The 20,109-nt window shown below is 45.3% G+C and overlaps 1 protein-coding gene across 1 annotated transcript; it reads left to right on the top strand.

The window, feature by feature from the left end:
- The first annotated feature begins 236 nt into the window (after window positions 1–236).
- On the top strand, window positions 237–20,103 carry DLST (dihydrolipoamide S-succinyltransferase). Its single transcript, XM_024737817.1, has 15 exons — window positions 237–383; window positions 961–994; window positions 3,591–3,639; window positions 6,466–6,521; window positions 6,661–6,735; window positions 6,955–7,010; window positions 7,509–7,620; window positions 9,106–9,261; window positions 9,640–9,716; window positions 11,516–11,613; window positions 14,965–15,095; window positions 16,492–16,565; window positions 16,874–16,957; window positions 17,359–17,526; window positions 18,644–20,103. The coding sequence occupies exons 1-15, from the start codon at window positions 321–323 to the stop codon at window positions 18,776–18,778; spliced, it is 1,368 nt and encodes a 455-aa protein (XP_024593585.1). The 5' UTR covers window positions 237–320; the 3' UTR covers window positions 18,779–20,103.
- The last annotated feature ends 6 nt before the right edge of the window (window positions 20,104–20,109 follow it).

Here is a 20,109-nt window from a genome sequence, read left to right as displayed (position 1 = left end):
CCTTCGGCTCTTTTCCGGTAGTGCAGAGGAGGAACGGCGCGGTGCCCCTGGGTGCCAGGACAGAGGGGCACCTTCGGGAGGACCGGCCCCGGCCGGCTGGCAGCGCGGCAGCCTCACCAGCGCGGACAGCTGGCTTGAAGCGGTGGCAGCTCCGCGCCGCCCGTCGGTTCCCCCCGCCCGCCAGTGGTTCGCTCCGAACACCCCTCCCCGAGCGGCGGGTGCCGCGGCCCGCCCCGCTTCCGGTTGTTGCCGGGCCCTATATCCGGTGTCCGCCTGCCCTCCGCTCCGCCGCCTCCGCCGCCTCCGCCACCGCCGCCGCGATGCTGTCCCGGTCCCGCTTCCTGTCCCGGGCGTTCAGCCGCTCGCTCTCCGCCTTCCAGAAGGTATGGTACGGCCGGGCCGGGGCCCCGGCGGGTGAGAAATTCGCCGGCGGCGGACGGGCGGCTTGGGGACAGGGGCGTGGCGCCCCCGGCCAGGCCGGGCACCAAGGGCACCGGGACTCGGAGGCCGCGGGCTGGGCGGCCCAGAGCCGCTGTTGCCCTCGGGGCCGTCTTGCGGAGCTTACCGGCCCGTCGCTTTCCCGAGACAGCCGGCGCCCCGTCCCCTGCTGGACCCCACCCTCCGCGCGGGCGGAGGAGCCGCCTTAGAGCCGCGCTCGCCCCCGCACGAGACTCAGAGTTCGGGAGGAGGCGCCGCGGAAGCCCCGACGGTATTCGGGGGCCCGTTTCCTTTCTGTTTAAGTTGGTGGATATCGATCCGGTTGGGAAGTTGAGATAGTTTGGCAGGCCCCGTGTGCTGACGGACTGAGAGCCCGCCCAGGCTGTTGCCTTTACCTTTTGGAGTCATGAGATTCGCCTGTCACCGGCACCTGGGCAGCTTTGAGTCTGTGCTTGAAAGAGAAAGCTGTTTATTCTCCCCGTTCGTCTTGGGTGACGTCGATAATGTCTTCTTTCTCAACAGGGGAACTGCCCTCTAGGGAGACGTTCCCTGCCTGGTAAGTTCTGCCCTTGCCGTCACCTAAAATGCTCTCCTCCTGGGCAGAGCAGTATGCGAGGAAATCGGGGTGCCTGTGTTTCTTCGCATCGTGTTCAGATAGATAGAAGTGAAACAGGTGTTGTTTAATAACAGCTATCATTTATTCATTTGGCACTTAGCTACTCAGTATCTGCTGAGTGTCAGGCACCATACTAGGCCCTCACAAGGGATCCAGCAGTGACGGGTTCTCGCCCTCCTGGAGCTTACAGTCTAGTGGGAAAGACAAAATGTAAATTGCTAAACAAGTGAACTATCGTGAATCTTGGTTAAATGCTGAGAAGGAAACATACGAAGCTGGACACTAAAGCTGTGACCCAGAGGATGTGATAGGCCAGCCGGATGAAAAGCAGGAGAAAGAAAGAGAATAGCATGTACAAAGTCTCTGAGGAGGGAAAAGCTTGGCAGTATTTTGGAACTGGAAAAAGGGTGGTTTGGCCAGAGCATTTTAGTTGAGGGAGAGAGTGGCATGAGATAGAAGATGGCATAGAGACTACCGAGAATTTAGGTTTTCTTTATATGCGTGGCATAAGTATTTGTTGAATGAGTTGATCTTATTGTGGGCATTCTGTGTGCCAGGCATTGTTCTGAGTGCTTTCTGTGCATTTTTTCAGTTAATCATCAAGAAACAGTAAAAGAGGCGTTTTCTCTATTTTACAAATGTATAACTCAAGACTTAAGAGAGGTTAAGTGCCTTGACCAAGGTCACGCAGCCAACTGTTGGTCAAGCCAGGTCTGCCTATTCCTCAGCCCGAACTCCTAACCCACCATGTTATCATTTACTCATATAATCAACAGATTATTGAATTCTTACTACATGCCAGGCAGTGTGCTACGTGACAGGGATAGAGGTGGTCTCTACCCTCCAGGATCTTAGGGGCTACTTGGAGAGAAAACAAATATATATTTATGCATCTCTAAGGACATAAATACATTGTGATTACTATAAAGGAGAAGTGGAGTGTAATGAGAGGATGGGATGATGTAGCCAGGCTTGGGAGGGTGGAGAGTGTGGTGGCAACGTCAGTAAAGGCTTCCCCAAAGAAGTGACATTTAAGCTAAGTCTTGAAGAATACATAGGAGTTGGCCAGGAGAACGATATTCTAAACAAAGGGGATTGCTTGTGCAAAGGTTTTCAGGCAGGAAGAGACTTGACCGGTCATAGAAATGGAAAGGAAGCCTGTCTGGGAGGGCTGGACAGGAATATGGAAAGTTTTTGGACTTTATCCTTAGAGTCATGAGATCATAGGCACCTAGCACAGTGTTCGCTCTTAGTGGACTCTCAGTAATAAACTTTTTAACTTGGCATTTTGAAAAATGTCAATAAACATTTTCTCCACTTCATAGATTGGCAGGACAATGGGAGGAGCCTTGTATTTGGGGTGTGCGTTGTGGTTCAGGGCTTCTCCTTGGGCTAGTCACTTAACCTCCAGAAGCCCTGTTTATATATGAAACGGGAGTAATGGCAGATGGCCGTTCCACTTCAGGGAGTTGTGAGACACAAAAATCAAAATGAGGTCATTACGTGAAAGCTTTTTATAAACTCTTAAACGCTGTACAAACGAAACTTGCTATAGGATGAACTCTAAATTGGAGTTAGGGTTCCAAAAATCAGTAAGGGCTGCTGACTGTTCTAGCTCAAATATATGCTGTGTTTGGGATTTGTACTGCAACATCATTGATTACTGGATATAGAGGTGACTTAACTTGCCTCTGAAACCCTGGGGGTGTTTGTAAGGAGGTGGGCACAAGAGAGAATTGTCTCCCATTTAGTGTTTACCATGCCCGTGGTTCAGAAAGAGTTGTTAATAGATCTGAAAAAATAAGACACATGAAAGAATATAATCAGGTGAAGCAGATATAGTAATTAGTTGTCAGTTGAAGAAGTGCAGTTATCTGTGATAAGGACAATTGGTGGGGCAGAAAGGAGCTCCCACCTTGTTGAGTATGACCAGAGTGGAAGGTCTCGGGAAGAGTGTAGGAAGACAATAAACTGAAAGGAGGGACAATGATTTGCTCGGTCCTAGAGCAAGCTGGAGACCTTAGGCCTGAAGTAGCCTAGTCTTTGCTACTGGGGTTCAGGCAACAAGACTTCCTGCTCAGTGCCTTTTAAGTAACCAGGGAAACAAACTCAGATCAAACATTCCCGCTGCTTCTCTGATTAGGCTATATGTAGTCACAGGATAAGCCATCATGTGTCTTTTTCAAGCTTCAATTGTATTTGAAGTCTTGGGGAGTAGAGCATTTTATTATGAAAACATAAAGGGATAATGAAAGTTTATGAGTTTTAAGATAAATAAGATTATAGAATTCTCCCCTTTCTTCCTCAAAGCCATTCCCACCCGAAGTCCCACATGCCTGTTGTTCTCTGCCATTACTATTGCTATGGTGGAAAAGTTTAAGAAGCAGGACTCTGTGTGATAAAGATTATGTTGTTGCCTGCTGTTGATCCTGTTCTACCTCAGAGTTAGGGGGTGAACAGACTTCTTTTCCATTCCCAGCAGGTATCCTGTATAAGATAAAGAGTTGTTGGTTAAGAGTTGTTTTGTTTCTTGCAGGGATCTCCTTATGTCAGGGACCAGGTTACCCTGACAGCGGGAAGACTGTGTAAGTATCACTGGGAACCACAGATATGTGGACATGGGGTATTTAAGACACCAGTTGAACCATCTGCTTTCTTAACTGTCTTTCAAACCTAGTAATCAAGCTGGTTATGTTGAGTCCCTCTACCTAATCTTGATGTTAATTTATGACATGTGCTTGAGCTTCAGCCCCATGTTAAGTGCTGGACCAGGAGTGTGTGTCTGTCCTGAGGTGTTTAGATTATAATGAAAGTGAAGCTGGAATCCTCTTTTTATGGGAATAGATATAGAAAGGTGCTCCTAAATATTCTGGTTGGATACAAGTGAAGCTGAGGGACTGGAGGTTACATTTATTGTGGAGATTAAGAGCATCTGTTTGGTTGCATGGTTACTCATTTTAGAAACAGTAAAAGCAGACTAGTCAGTTGAGTCATGGGACTTTGCCTGGTTCAGAGGGAATGCTATTATTGCATAATGCAAAGTTTGGGGAAAGGCCACCCATGTGTGTTTCAGATTAACTTCTGCTTATGAATGTTGCTTAATGCTACTTTGCATTCCAAGTATTTTCAGGGTGGTGGTAAGAGGATGCTCTTTAGTTACCTGTTGAGCAGCTGTCAAGCTATTTTCTCTACAGGTAGGATCTTCAAAATGAAGGGTGAGCAGATTGGCTCCTTCTTCACTGCATTACAAGCATAATCCCATTGTAAATGTTCTTTTTGCTGTTCCTAAGTATTCTACTGTTAACATCTCATACTTTTGTAATTTAAAAGTTATTTAGGGAGATTCAAAATGTGTTACTCATCTGCAGTTTAAATGAAAAGTGGAGCAGCCACAAATCCTATGCAATAAATGCAATAAATAACTATTCAAAAGTAAATTATTTTAAAATACCCTAAACTTTGAGGGATAAGGATCACACATTAGGGTATTACTCTAATCTAATAACTGTTTTTGTGTTGTATATTGTCTTTATTCATGAATAAGGTACCCATTTTACTTAAAAATCTTTTATTGTAAAACTATTTTTGGTTTTATGTTTTTATTTAATAGCTTATAAATTTACATGGTTCAGAAGTAAAATGAGTGTCCATGAGAAGATTTTTTCCTGTTCTCCGGTGCCACCAAGTTTCTCTTCCCAGAGGCAGCCAATGCTCCATGTTCTCGGGTGTCCTCAAAGAGCAGTCTCTGCATTTATACATCACCTGTTAGTTCTTGCCTACGAACATGTATCTATACATGGTTGTAAACTGTTGGCAGAACGCTTTGTGTTCTGTATTTTTTTAATAACATACATTTTCCCCTTGATTTTACATAGACCTTATAGTTATTTTGAAATTATAGAAATAAAAATATCAAAAGGCAACTTAAATCTGTTATACTTTTCTATTATAGAGATGCTTATGGTAGAATATTCAGACAGTCCTGAAGTGTAGAAAGTGAAAGTCCCCATCAGTCCAAATCACTCTTCCAAAATGTGTGTGTATGTAACAGATAACCATAGATACCATATATATCTACGTTTCCCACTCTCCAGTGGTAACCACTATTAATGGTTTTGTGCATACAAGGTAATATTCTCCAGTTTACATTATTTAAAGTTAGTGTTATATCAAAGAATACCTTGCTCTTTTTTTTTTTTTTTGCGGTACGTGGGCCTTTCACTGTTGTGGCCTCTTCCGTTGTGGAGCACAGGCTCTGGATGTGCAGGCTCAGTGGCCATGGCTCACTGGGCCCAGCCGCTCCGCGGCATGTGGGATCTTCCCAGACCGGGGCATGAACCCGTGTCCCCTGCATCGGCAGGCGGACTCTCAACCACTGCGCCACCAGGGAAGCCCTACCTTGCTCTTTTGAAGTTCCTCTTGAATGAGTCCAGAATGGACTGATATGCTGCCTCCTGGCAAGAGAACAGATTAGGAGATACTGTATCAGTTTTTTGGTGTTTTGTTTGTTTGTTTTGCATATAACACCTTGTTTTACTTGTTAACTGTCTCATCTTGCTGTCCTATATAAATCTATAATCGTGTGGACAGAAATTCTGTTGTATGTGGCACAGTGGCATGTACCCTGAGGGCACACAATTTATCTTACTTGCATTTAGTTAAGAAAAATACGTCATCAGGAAGCTGAGTCCTTTTGGTGGGTATGCAAAGGGCCAAGATGCTATCTTTTTCTTCAAAGACCCAAACTAGATCTGTTCTGGGAGAGCTGGCATTTCACTGCAGCACATTTCACTCACCCAAGGGACTCACTGTTTAAGGCACCCAAGTCATCCAGGCTTTGCTCTAGACATGCTGAGTCAGAATCTCTGGGAATGGAGCCTAGACATGTATGCTTTGAAAAAGTTCTCCCAGGTAACACTGATGGGCACTCCTAGTCAAGAATCACTGATTTAAAGGGAAGGTGGGGCTTCCGTGGTGGTGCAGTGGTTGAGAGTCCGCCTGCCGATGCAGGGGACGTGGGTTCGCGCCCCGGTCCGGGAGGATCCCACATGCCGCGGAGCGGCTGGGCCCGTGAGCCATGGCCGCTGAGCCTGCGTGTCCAGAGCCTGTGCTCCGCAACGGGAGAGGCCACAACAGTGAGAGAGGCCCGCGTACCGCAAAAAAAAAAAATAATAAAAAAAATAATAAAAAATAAAGGGAAGGTGAAAGAATCTAAAAAAGAGTGGATATATGTATAACTGATGCACTTTGCTGACAGCAGAAACTAACACAACATTGTAAATCAACTATACTCCAATAAAAATTTTAAAAATGAAAATAAAAAAAGGAAAGGTGACCTGTGATGCCTTATCTAGACTAAAATGTGAGTGAATCACCTGTTAAAGGAGTTTACTTTTATGTTTGTTTTCTAGCATTAACAGCGGTAGTGTCTTCAGTGTTCGCTTTTTCAGAACTACAGCTGTGTGCAGTAAGTACCTTCAGCTCCCTACCCTATTGGGAATGGAGTTTTAATGGGAAGAACAACAATTGACTGAATTTAATTAAAGAAAAAAATTAAAAAGGAGAAACGTGGACTATGTGATTTTTTTTCCCCCCTCTTTTCCTAGAGGATGATGTGATTACAGTCAAAACCCCAGCATTTGCAGAATCTGTCACAGAAGGGGATGTCAGGTGGGAGAAAGGTAAGATTTAGTGCCTTCTCACTTCTTAAGTTTAAATACTTTTGAAAAGTCCCCTTTACCCCCACGATAATCAGTGGCTCCACCCTTTTCTTTACCTGCAGTGTACTTTCCCCTGGCTTTAGGAAAGGGGTCTTGTAACACACCTGCCAATGGGGATTTTGTGGCTACTGGAGGGTTCCCCCCTGCACCCTAAGAGGTAGCCTTTGACTATCTTTTCAGCTGTTGGAGACACAGTTGCAGAAGATGAAGTGGTTTGTGAGATTGAAACTGACAAGGTAGGCTTATCCTATTAGTACCAACTTTTCATGGTCTCCCCTTGGTTTCTTAACCTAATGAAAGGAACAGGGACTTAACTGTTGGTTATAGATCATTTTTAACTGCCTCAGTTGTAAAATTGTTGGAATAGCTCATTAAAAAGAAAACATTAAAAGTTTAATTTTAGATTGTTCTAGGTGTATGTACTATGTACTTTAATAGCTTTAGTTTTATAGCTTTTGTGTGTGTGTGCATGAGCTGTTTCCAGTTGTTTTTATGTATCACTTGGAAACACATTAACTGAATCTTGCTTTAGTGTTCTGAGAAAGGACAGAAAGGGTCAATCTTCACAGTAGCATTGATTACTCTTACTCTGAAAGTGTGGCCTTGGTGTTTCTATATACAGGGTCTTGTGTATCTGTGTTGCAACTCTTGTGACTCATTTGAGATTCTATACAATTAATTTTCTAATGCTGAGTAAAAATTTGGACTCTTTCTCCATCTGTCTTCTTTTCAAGACATCTGTGCAGGTTCCATCACCAGCAAATGGCATGATTGAAGCTCTTTTGGTACCTGATGGGGGAAAAGTAGAAGGAGGCACTCCTCTTTTCACACTCAGGAAAACTGGCGGTAAAGAAGTTCTCCTGGTTGTCAAGGTCTCCAGTGTTCCCCCTTGGAACTGGGGCTGAGCATAATATACTAATTCCTTGATACCTCAAAGACCATTTGGCATTCCCTCTGCCCTTTTTGAGGCAGTAAGAGGGGAGCTATTTATATTGTGAACTTTAAATGTCAACTTTTAGAAGAAAAGAGTATTAAAAAAATAAAGCTCATAATACTCTGTTCTTTATTGTGCTGGACCTTTTCTTAAATAGGAATGAAGAAGATTCTAAAGACAGTGATTTCCCCCCACCCCAGCCCCGGCGTCAGAATCACATGGAGGCTTTTAAAAATAATACAAGTGCCTAGATTCTGAGTCCCAGGGATTCTGATATATTAAATCTGGGGTTTTCAGATCCTGGTTATCTTATCATAGTTTTCATGGTTGTTGTTGTTTTTAACGCTCTCCAAGTGATTCTGATACACAGCTAGGGCTGGGAGCCACTCTTCTAAAACGAGAAGTAGTATTTCATCCTGTCTATCATAGAGAATTTGGTGTAGTTTTTTCATATCTATTCTCTCAACATTTTTTAGGGAGGGTTGGGTTTCTCTTGGGAAGAAATGAGAAATAAGGAAAGGAATTTGTACTGGATCTCACAGCCAGTATTAGAGATTAGAAAAGAACTTTCTGATTCTTAATTAAATGCTGTAACTACTAAAGTATTTTTTTCATTGTTAAGATAGTTAAGCAGAAAGATGGTAGATTGCATCGTTATGATTGATCAGGGCAAGACCAGAAGCCCAGAATGGAAACAACATACAGTAGAAGGCTAGGGGATAAGATTGATTCTTCTAGTTGGAGAATTTCATCTTCTGATCATTCCTTAAGAGAATGTTCTTCTAATTTAAATGGAAACCCAGATGTGATGTCCAAATTGGTAAAATCAAAAATATTTATATTGCTCGACCACCTCATTGGTTTATAAAGTTACCCTAGATAAAATGCTTTGAAGTCTTCGGTCTAAATGTGCCCTTGATTATTTAAACTTTTAAGTTTTAATAGTTAAGAGTATTCTCCCACATGGGATGTTAAAATAGAAGAGGAGACGATCAGTATTACCATAACTAGAAAGGTGTTGCTCTTATGTGTGTATTTTAACATCTTAAATTACCTGGGTTTCTTTTGCTTTGAAGTTTACATTACCATGGACTTCAGTAGGTGCTTTGAAAGTACTGGCTGAATTTGATGATCAGTAGATATTTGTGAAATCAGGAAGGCAGCTGAATTAAGTCAGTTATCTAATGTAGGACATCTAGGAGCCCTGGGGAATAGAAGCATAGTGCCTTAAATCATTCTGTGTATCTCAAAGCTTTACATGTATAGCAAATACTCAGGAAGCATTTGTTAATTGATTGGAGATAGAGCTTTTGCTGCTAAATTCTACTTAGTATCTGCAATTTGGTTGCTTTCCATTCCAGATAGTGCCAGTGGCATCTATTTTTCCTGTTTTTCAGCTGTTCCTGCTAAGGCCAGGCCAGCCGAAGCTCCTGCTGCCGCAGCCCCAAAAGCAGAACCTGCAGCATCGGCAGTTCCTCCTCCCCCTGCAGCATCTATACCCCCTCAGATGCCACCAGTGCCCTCGCCCTCACAACCTCTCACTAGCAAACCAGGTAAGCCTCTGGCTCCCACGTGTCTTTATGTGGGAGAACAACATCTCATCTTATGTCATGTTCCCTCACAGTCTAAGACTAATTACGGCTCTGAACAGGCTCCACTGTCTGCTTTGTAGAAAGAATTCTAGACTTTGTATCAGAAGACCTGATACAAAGGGTTTGTATCTCAGCTTTTTAGCTGAGTGTATAGCTGTGTGACTTTAGGCTAGTTATTTAACTTCTCTGAGCAGATTGTTCGTTCGTGAAGTAGGAATGATACTAATTCACCTCAGCATGTCTTGAAGATTAAGTGACAGTACAGTATGAAAGCACTGGCATGTACTCAAGTAAATGTTTCTCATTTTCTGATGCAGTGTACCCTTTCTTCATTTTCAGTGTCTGCCGTAAAACCCACTGCTGCCCCTCCAGTAGCTGAGCCAGGAGCTGGCACAGGTCTGCGTTCAGAACATCGGGTAAGTCTCTGAGGACCATTCCAAGAAAGAAGCCGAGGGGCAGTGCTGAGATTAATGGAGTGGGTATGCTCTGCGTACGTTTGAATGGCTGGCAGCTGATTCCCTTGGCCTTGACAAGGAAATTGAGTTTAGGATGCGACTTGTTCAGTGACGTGACTGTCAAATGACAGGACTAGACCCAGAGGTCTTCTGAGCACTTGTCCATTGGTTTTTCCCACTTTGTTATGCCAGCAGCGAAATGCTGTGGGTGAGTAAGATATACGCAGGGGATGGTAGCCTAGTGATGCATCCCTTCCCTCCCATGATAACGCATACTTCAGAGAGGTGGTTTAGTGAGCTCTATTCCTATACTTCTGGGATACTTAGCCGAGGGCTACCCAGTGGCAGTCAGGAGCAGACATAAGACCTCAAGGAAGTATGGTCAAGAGGGTGGGTTCCTCTGCCTGAGAATACCTCCTAAAAATACTATAGCCTCAAAAGTTTGTGCCTCTGAGTTTCCATTCCACCAGTAGCTATTCTCGTGCAAGTCTTTATTACCAGAAATTTCCTTTTGTGCAATGACTCTTGGGCTGGCTAGCCCTACCCCACACTCTTCCATAAATGGTTTTGGTTTTTAAATCAAACCATATCCGAGGCCTCTATTCTTTTTTTTTTTTTTTAAAACATCTTTATTGGAGTATAACTGCTTTACAATGTTGTGTTAGTTTCTGCTATATAACAAAGTGAATCAGCTATATGCATACGTATATCCCGATATCCCCTCCCTCTTGCGTCTCCCACCCTCATCCCACCCCTCTAGGTGGTCACAAAGCACCCAGCTGATCCCCCTGTGCTGTGCAGCTGCTTCCCACTAGCTATCAGTTTTACATTTGGTAGTGTATATATGTCCATGCCGCTCTCTCACTTCTTCCCAGCTTACCCTTCCCCCTCCCTGTGTCCTCAAGTCCATTCTCTACGTCTTTATTCCTGTCCTGCCCCTAGGGTCATCAGAACCATTTTTTTTTTTAGATTCCATATATATGTGTTAGCATACGGTATTTGTTTTTCTCTTTCTGACTCCGCTCTGTATGACAGACTCTGGGTTCATCCACCTCACTACAAATAATTCAATTTCATTTCTTTTTATAGCTGAGTAATATTCCATTGTATATACGTGCCACATCTTCCTTATCCATTCATCTGTTGATGGACTCTTAGGTTGCTTCCATGTCTTGGCTATTGTAAATAGTGCTGCAGTGAACATTGTGGTACATGACTCCTTTTGAATTATGGTTTTCTCGGGGTATATGCCCAGTAGTGGGATTGCTGGGTCATATCGTAGTTCTATTTTTAGTTTTTTAAGGAACCTCCATACTGTTCTCCATAGTGGCTGTATCCATTTACATTCCCACCAACAGTGTAAGAGGGTTCCCTTTTCTCCACACCCTCTCCAGCATTTATGGTTTGTAGATTTTTTGATGATGGCCATTCTGACTGGTGTGAGGTGATACCTCATTGTAGTTTTGATTTGCATTTCTCTACTGATTAGTGATGTTGAGCGTCTTTTCATGTGTGTGTTGTAGGCCTCTATTCTTGGTCAAACTTCAGGCACATCTGAGTGGGTAGTTTGTGTTTACTTGTTCTTGCACAGAGGAGCAAGGCCACCACAGGAAGGAGGAAGCCTGGATCTCTCCCTGTATTTAGATACTACAGTCTGTCCTTATCCACTCCTAGCAAGCCCAGTGCTCCCTCAGACTAGGTGCGAAGGGCTAGGTCCAGAGAGGCCAGGTGGTCAATACTTGTCCCACTTTCCCTTTCAGGAGAAAATGAATAGGATGCGGCAGCGCATTGCTCAGCGTCTGAAGGAGGCTCAGAATACCTGCGCAATGCTTACCACTTTCAATGAGATTGACATGAGGTGAGAGCTCTGGTCCTCTTCCTCCCTGTGCCCATTTTCTTGGAGAACACTTGAACTTGCCCAAGTCCCTACCTAGTGGTGATTCCAAAACTAACTTAACAGGAAAGAAGTACTTCTTTGCAGTGCTTGTTGACTTACACAGAGTGACCCACTGGTTTCACTCTCTAATTGACTTTGCTAATACTGTGCCTGCCTCCTCTGTGACCTAAAAAACTTAGCCTTTTACTTTTATACCTGAATCTTGTGATTTCTGATAAACAAGGCTGGTAATAGTCTTAAAATCTAATGACTGCTGTCGAGCTGACAAGTAGAGATAGGGCATCCAGGCTGACAAGGCTCCCCTAGGGATACAGAATCACTTGACAGCGTGCCCAGAGTCCGGCGCCACACCCTGCTTCCTTCTCACTGGGACTGCTCCTTATGTGTGTTCCTAAGCGACTCAGAATTGAGTGGGTGGCAAGGCATAGGCTTGTCGTATCTTTCACCTTTCCCAGCTTTGATAATGAAATGGGAAGCAAGTTGTGCTTTTAAAGAAAAACTTCAGAATTGACCAAAGGGGCTAATTCAGTATACCCATTTCCGTAGTGAGCTAATCGTTGACTCACTTAGCTTCTTCAGGACTTTGATGTTTATAGGCGTCAGGACTGTAGGGAAGAGAATGTAGTGAAAGTCAGCAAACAGTTTTGAGTGCTTACTGTGCGCGGTATATTACACTATATTTGAGGGGGTGCAAAGGTGAGTGCAAAAGAGCCCTTACCTTCAGAGAGCTACCGTCTTGCTTAGATAGATAGAAAGTAAAATCTCTAGTAGCAGTATCAGGAGGATACAAAACATATGAAGTGGAGAAGAGAATGAGATCATTTGTTTATGAGGTGACAGGGTGGAGGTAGGGATCAGGAAAGGCTTCCTGGAGGAAAGAGATTTTTTATAGACCTTAAAGAACGACTAGCACTTCAACATAGTGGAGGAAGGTCATTCCAGAAGATGTTAACAATATGGACCTGGCACAAACAGGAAAGTACATGACACATTTGAGAAACAATCGCTGTGAGAAATATGTGTAAGAAAGAATGGTAAAGAAAGTTGGATCCATACTTCAGAATGTTTTAAGTGGCAGAGTAAGAGTTCATAGTTAATACAGGAGGTAAAATCATCAAGTCTTCAGGTCATCTCTTTGTTTTTTATTTTTGTCCGAAGTGTTTAGTCTGTGAATCTACATTTCATTAAGGAAATTGGTCTCCTTTGGAAGGGGTCTGAGAAGTGTAGAGAGGGGAGTGTGCTGTGGCACTCACAGAGTAGGACTCTGTGGCCCATTTCACTAGATGTCATACATTCTATTGTGAAGCTTCCCAAAAGACTGGATGTCATTCAAGCCAAAGATTTCTCTCCTATCCATAGGATGTAGGGAAGGACCTTGACTAATGAATCACAAGGGCTGCAGCTTATGTTTCAGTGCATTAGGGCCAAATTGTACACAAATCGAATTGGGCTTTGAAATTCTACCCAATTCCTTAAGACAAAACATGTAAATATTTGTGGCCTTGAAAGATGCAGTTGGCCCAACAGCTTTGATTGAAGGTAAGTACAATAGCTGGATCTCCTTTCAGCAGCTAATCGAAGTGTCACTTAATGATGGCCTGGGGTCTTACTGCAGTCAGTAATCTGGTTTAGATTGAGTGCCCTTTGGGTCTTGCACTGATCAGCTAACCCATAAGGGGCCTTTCTGAGACCTTCTCCTCTCCCCTGTTGTCCCAGCCTCTGCCTGCAAGGGCAGAGCTCTGAAATAGAAACTACTTAATGACCAGACAATAGCATTTGGGCAGTTTTGAGAGCAGAGATGTTTATCACTTCTCTTTCCCTCTTCTGCAGCTCTTGTGTCTTGGGAACCAGTAATGTCTTTAGGGTGGTAATCCTAGCACTAAATGAGGTTAGACTCAGGAAAACAAAACATTTTAAAACCAATCAGTCTCCCTAGGAAAACTTCCCTTTTAAAAAACAAAAGGTCTAAAGGGGGGAGTTAAAGTTATATCATCTTATCTTTCGTGCTAATGTCAAATTAGGCCATTATAGAGAGAAAGGGAGAACTGAGCATTTGGGCCTAAGATAAAGTTAAATTCGATTTCCATCACGGAACTGTATTCCCATAAATACAGAGGTTTCTGCAGCAAAATGATGGGAAAGCCATTTCCCACTAAGTCTGTTGCACATGTGTTGTACGTATGTGAAAAACCAGCCCCGAAGGAACAAAGACTGGTCACCTTGCAAAGGTTTCTCAGGGGCCTTGCTGCTTGTACTTTAAAAACCTTAGGTCCGCACATGGTCACTTTTCTAAATACCAGGGAAACCACGTCCATCAAACTAATCTTAACAGCAGGAACTGTGTCTTTATTATCTTTATATCTTGGTGCCCTGCATTGACCCCCACGTGTGGTGGGTGTTAGTACCTGTTTGAAGGAACAAGCAGGGGCTTCCCTGGTGGTGCAGTGGTTGAGAGTCCACCTGCTGATGCAGGGGACACGGGTTTGTGCCCTGGTCTGGGAAGATCCCACATGCCGCGGAGCGGCTGGGCCCGTGAGCTATGGCCGTCGAGCCTGCGCTCCGCAACGGGAGAGGCCACAGCAGTGAGAGGCCCACGTACCGCAAAAAAAAAAAAAAAAAAACGGTAGAAGGAACAAGCGGATGGAACTGCTAACTCTGGGGAGATGAATGAATCTACTGACTTTCTCGTGAGCCTAAAACAACACTGGATTATACCCATCCACAGATAGTCATGACTGCTTTTGCTCCCATGAAGCCCATGCACCTGTGGGGCTTTGGGGTTTATTTCATCTTCACTAGTTAGGAGACAGGAGGAATGTCACAAGGAAGTCATAATCAGGTTTGGTGGTATTTTGAAAATAAATGAGATAAAAAGAATGGTGCTTATTTTGCAGACTTTGTTTATGCTTAAAAAAAACACTTTTTTCGGTGTGGATGGCTCATGATTTTAGTGTAGCTGGAGGTCACTTTCTTGTCCAGGGTGAGGATGTTGGTGTGCTGTCTGAGCTCTCGTTCATATGGTCTGTAACTGAAATCTTTGACTTCTGGAACACAAAGGAGCCCTGTAAAGGGCTCAATCTACCTTAAAGACAGATTGGATCCGATTCCTTTGGGTCCAGGTTTTGTAAAGGAATAAAGTTATTGTGTTGACCTCTAGTGGACTATTTCAAAACTTGAATTTAGGTAGATGGTCCACAGTAAGGGAATAAAGCTTACGCAGCTGTGTACACAGAGTTAGAAACCAGTATGAAAGTCAGAATTGAGGCTTCTTTTGTGGGCAGTTTGTTTTGTAATGTTAATGTGTCTTTGCAGTAACATCCAGGAGATGAGGTCTCGGCACAGAGATGCTTTTCTGAAGAAACATAACCTCAAACTAGGCTTCATGTCAGCATTCGTGAAGGCCTCAGCCTTTGCCTTGCAGGAGCAGCCTGTTGTAAATGCAGGTGAGTTTGTGGTGGCTAGAATCACAGAGGTCCTGGGAGGTGTGCGTGTAAACACACACCTGCTCACAGACACAAAGATGGCGGTCGACAGACTAAGACTTCTTATTTCATACGTGTGAAAACTTGAGTACCTTCCCTGGGGATTTCTTGACTCACCTTCCCAAATGGACATCATGATTACTTCCTCCCCCGTAGCTGGACAGAACAGGTTATCTTCACAGTGCACAGCTTGGCAGCTGCTGTGGTGACAGGCAGTTCTGAGCCAGCCCAGCAATCCAGGCTTCTCGTGTCAGTGTGGAGACTTGTGTTCTGGCTGATGCCCACCTTCCCACAAGCCCTATTATCTTGGGACCTGACTCTTACATCTGGCATAGCTCCAGGGTGACCTTTGATTTCTGGTCAGTGGACCTCATTGGGAGGCCTTGGACCTGGCCCCTCTTTCCTGGACTTGGTGCCCATTTTCCTTACTTTTTGCTCACCTACATCACTGGAATGTTGACCTAACAAGCAGTTCTCTTTCCCATTGAGACAATTCTCTGTTCCCTGGAAGATTAGAGAGGACAGTGGCACTTCTGCAACCCTCAGCAGTGCAGGGTCCCTAAAGGTCTAGAAATAGAAGTCCTAGTCCCTTCCGCCAAGTGGTGTGCCCTAAGGTGGGTGGAAGGGCTTTGTTTCACCCCGATGTGTATCTCTTTATTTCTTCCGTTCTTCTTATGCTTCCTGATGACTCTCTCCATCGCTTCTGCCTACACATACATGTAGGCATTTCTCAGAGTTCCCCTGACCTCTTTCTCACTTTACATGCTTTTCCGGGGTGTCTTATCTGTAATACAATGCAGACTTTCTATGAAAAAGATTCCCAAGCCTGTATTTTCTCATGAGCACCAGACCTAAATTTTTAGCTGCTGGTTTGCTCTCTCAGGCTAGCATGTTAAAGCCAGACCACCCTGCTTCCTACCGAGTCTCCTAGAAAGAGGCTTGCCTCCTTGTTGAGAGTGGGCAGCATCCCTGCCCCCCCACTCCCACTTCCTTTACTGATTTGCCCTTTGGGAACCCTTTTAAACCTGCCGTTAGCTAGGGGAGGGCTGGAGTAGAGCTAGCTAACAGGAACTTCGGCACGTACTTACCCTGTGCTAGCCTGTGTGTTGATCGCTCTGAGGGCCGCCAAGGAAACGGATGCTCCTGTGCCCATGCTTAGGGCACTCGGGAGAACTTACAGTTGGCTGGCATGGGAGTAGGAGGAGTGTCAGCTGCCACTTGCAACGCGCTGGGTCTTGTGCTAGTTGGTCACCGCACACTGTACCAAGCACCGTGGATTTTTCCTCTATGATGCAAGTTTTTCCTCACTGGCCTAGGCCTGGGGAGTTGTATGTAATATGTGTTTTCTCTCTCATAGTGATTGACGATACAACCAAAGAGGTGGTGTATAGGGATTATATTGACATCAGTGTTGCAGTGGCCACGCCTCGGGTATGTTGGGGCAAGAAGTGGGGAGCTCTGATCTTTGACTGTCTCCTTACCTGTGTGAAGAAGCAGACCCCTGGGAGAGATCTTTCCTGTAGTTCTGTCTTTTTAGAAGGGAGTTACTAGAAGAGTAACCTGTTTTTGACCATACCACATTCTTCTATCTCTGGCAAGCCTAAATATTTTAGACTCTGTTAATCACGAGTCTGGGGGATATTCTGGGGGAGGAGAGACCATAGGCTTGAATCAAGAGAGTTATAACTATAAAGGGTACTATTAATTTGCAACTGAAAAGAACTTTTCACTCTCATCAGGGTCTGGTGGTTCCCGTCATCAGGAATGTGGAAACTATGAATTATGCCGATATTGAGCGCACCATCAGTGAACTGGGAGAGAAGGTAAAATAGAAAGGATGGTATGAGCTGCTGAGCAGGTCAGGGAAGAGAGCCTGGGGAAGGCTGGGCCAGTGAGCGATGCTCAGGGAGCTGGAGCCTCACTTTCTTTGAAAGGAGTGCGTGGCCCCTGTGAACAGCAGTCACAAGCGAGAGCTGAAGTACAGCTTCCTGGTGGAGCTTATCGTGCTCTTACGACTGAAGAGCTCATCAGAGGAAACCTCAGAAAAGAAAAGATTCTGAAGTCCTTTCCCCTGGTGGAGCACTAGTCATAGGCATCTCAGCTGAATGCTTTCACGTTAAAGCTAGACCTTGGATCGTTGATCTTAGATACGAGCCTTCTGGACTTCCTTTAGGTGAAGAAAGCTGGGTTGACCTTACCTTTCACTTATAAAATCTGTTTTTAGGCCCGGAAGAATGAACTTGCCATTGAAGATATGGATGGTGGTACTTTCACCATCAGCAACGGAGGCGTTTTTGGCTCGCTCTTTGGAACGCCCATCATCAACCCCCCTCAGTCTGCCATCCTGGGCATGCATGCCATCTTTGATAGGCCAGTGGTCGTGGGAGGCAAGGTAGGGAACATCACCATTAATGTCCTAGCAGCTAGGCGATAAGGAGAGGTAAGTCTAACTACATGCTCATTGTAAAAGATTCACTATAATTTCAGGCATAAGTTGCAGCTCCTAGTTTCTAACTACTGGCTGAGGCACTGGTTCTTGAATTGTAAAAGATTCGCTATAATTTCAGGCATAAGTTGCAGCTCCTAGTTTCTAACTACTGGCTGAGGCACTGGTTCTTGAATCGTGTGTGGCGTAGCAGCACCTGGGAACTTGTTGGAAATGCAAATTCTTGGACCCCTTCCGAGACCTAGCGAAGCAGAAAGTACAGATGATTCTGGTGCGCGTTCAAGTTTGAGAAGCTTTGAGCTGAGAAGGCTTGCTCCTTCATCTGGGACTAGTCAACAGGCTTCATTCTCTAGGTGCTGTAGAGAGTGTGGGGATACAGTTGAAGACATGGTCCTTGCTCCTGGGGAACAGGACAGCAGGGCAGAGCCATCTACAAGCTGCCAAGTTGTAATGATGAGGCTTAGAGGTTTTCTGGGAGTTCACGGAATGAGGGCAAAGGGTCTGGAGCTGGCCCTAGAAGATATGTTGGTAGGAAAATGTTTTCTGGGACTCCTGTGTTTAGAACCTTTTTGGGTCACTAACTCCTTTTTCAATCTAAAAATCATAGATCTTCCCTGAAAATGCTCATACACCCAACTTTGCATAGAGTTTCAGAGAGTTTGTGGACCCCAGGATAAAAAAAATTTTTTTGTTGTTACTATAACCCCAAAGAAGCAACTGCAGGCAGCCAGAACTGAAGAGGAACTTCCCTGTAGGCAGCAGACAAGTGAGAGGGCAGAGCATGGTGTTTTGTTTTCTTTTGTTTTGTGTTTTTAAAGGCAGTTGTAAGGAGACTCCCGTTTTCTTGATTTAAGCTTTGAGTGTGGGAGCTTTGCACTCAGGGTAGGGCTTGGTCTTTGAATATACTGTACATATCCAGAAGCAGCAAAGCAAAGCAGGAAAGGCTCTGCAACTGGGAACTTATCTATGGGCTGTGCTGTGTCATCTTCCCTTTGATCTGGGCTTTCTCTGCCCCGCTGCAGACAACGGGGCAGACAAACCTGTCGACCTCTCTTCTCTGTAGGTGGAGGTGCGGCCCATGATGTACGTGGCCCTGACATATGATCACCGGCTGATCGATGGCAGAGAGGCCGTGACTTTCCTCCGGAAAATCAAGGCAGCGGTAGAGGATCCCAGAGTCCTCCTATTGGACCTGTAGGAGGAAGCCATGCGCCCTACACATCAACCATGCAGGAACTGAAAACCAGTCTTCTCCCTGTCCCCTCACGGGCCCCGGGTTAGCCTGGTGACAGACAGGCATATGCTGTTGTTCTCAAGCAAGGAAACCAGGGCACTATGTAACCAGCAGTCACAGGTCTCTTGGTGTTCCTGCCAGGCTCTCTCCCTCTCTGCACCGTTCTCTTAAACTCGAATATCTGATTTCCTTAGGCTTGAGGGAGAGAGAGAGCCTTAATGGATGCTCATTAATATTCCTGCCTTTCTCCATTAGCCCTCCGCTGAGATGATTTTGCTTCTCCCCCGTCCAGTATACCATAGGGAAACTGCCGGGGACCATGTGATTAAGTTTCTATCTCTTGAAAGTCTGTTCTCCAGAGATGCCTAGGAGGGTGCTGTGCCTCCCAAGCTCGGAGCAACCTCTGTCCTGGCTGTGCACGTCCTTACTCGGTTCCATCCGTGTGGAGGTATTGACCACAGGCCAGGAGGTGCTGCTTTGCTTCTTAAATGGCATCTTCATTCTCAGCTGTCACTGACTTCAAGCTGCCTCTTCTACCTCTTCCAGGAGCACAGGCTGGGGGATCTGGAGGGGCAGGGGATGGGTAGGCAGTGTTGAGGGGGAGGACAGCTTCTGAGGTCAGAGGTTATAAATGAGACTGGAGCAGAGCCCCGGCCTGCCCTCACCCTCTCCGTCATAGCTTTGTACCAGGAAGACCCGTTTTGGCACAAGCACGCCCAGCTGTGGTTGTGCTGACCTTTCCAGACCACTGGGACCATTCTACCACATCGTTCTCATCTAGAGCAGATTCTAGCACATCTTGGCAGGGAGACGGCATGTCCCAGCCAAGGGCTGGATGGCGCCTGGTAGAGATTGGAGTGAAGGAGGCATACTGTGGACTGGCTCACGTTGTCTTGAGCTTTTAAATTCCATTGGTTTAAGCCTGTGGGCTGAAGAGGCAGTTCTGTTCCTTCCTGTATCATGGCCCTTAGGGAGCGGAGCCGTAGCTCTTCCTCCACAGAACACAGGTCTGGGAGAGGATGGATTGTGGTGGAAACCAGCCCAAGATGCCAGTACACAGTGGGGAAACGGCTGATGTCACCTACGAGGTACTGCCTTGGGTCTGGACACAATCATTGGAATTCTTCGGAGGATGGTTGCACACGTCTTGTCATGAAAGCTACTGGGCTTCATTGCTTCGTATCCAACTGCGTCCAGGCCTGAGGCTGCTGACACTTGACACAGGGAGCCATTTATTTAGTGCAGGGTGCCCATTTGTATTTTGAGCGAAGAAGCAAGGCCTGGGGGTGGGGGTA

This window comes from Neophocaena asiaeorientalis, unplaced genomic scaffold (genome assembly GCF_003031525.2).
Source record: "Neophocaena asiaeorientalis asiaeorientalis breed wild unplaced genomic scaffold, Neophocaena_asiaeorientalis_V1.1 scaffold49, whole genome shotgun sequence".
Classification (NCBI taxonomy): domain Eukaryota; kingdom Metazoa; phylum Chordata; class Mammalia; order Artiodactyla; family Phocoenidae; genus Neophocaena; species Neophocaena asiaeorientalis.
This window is presented reverse-complemented; position numbering and strand designations above follow the sequence as displayed.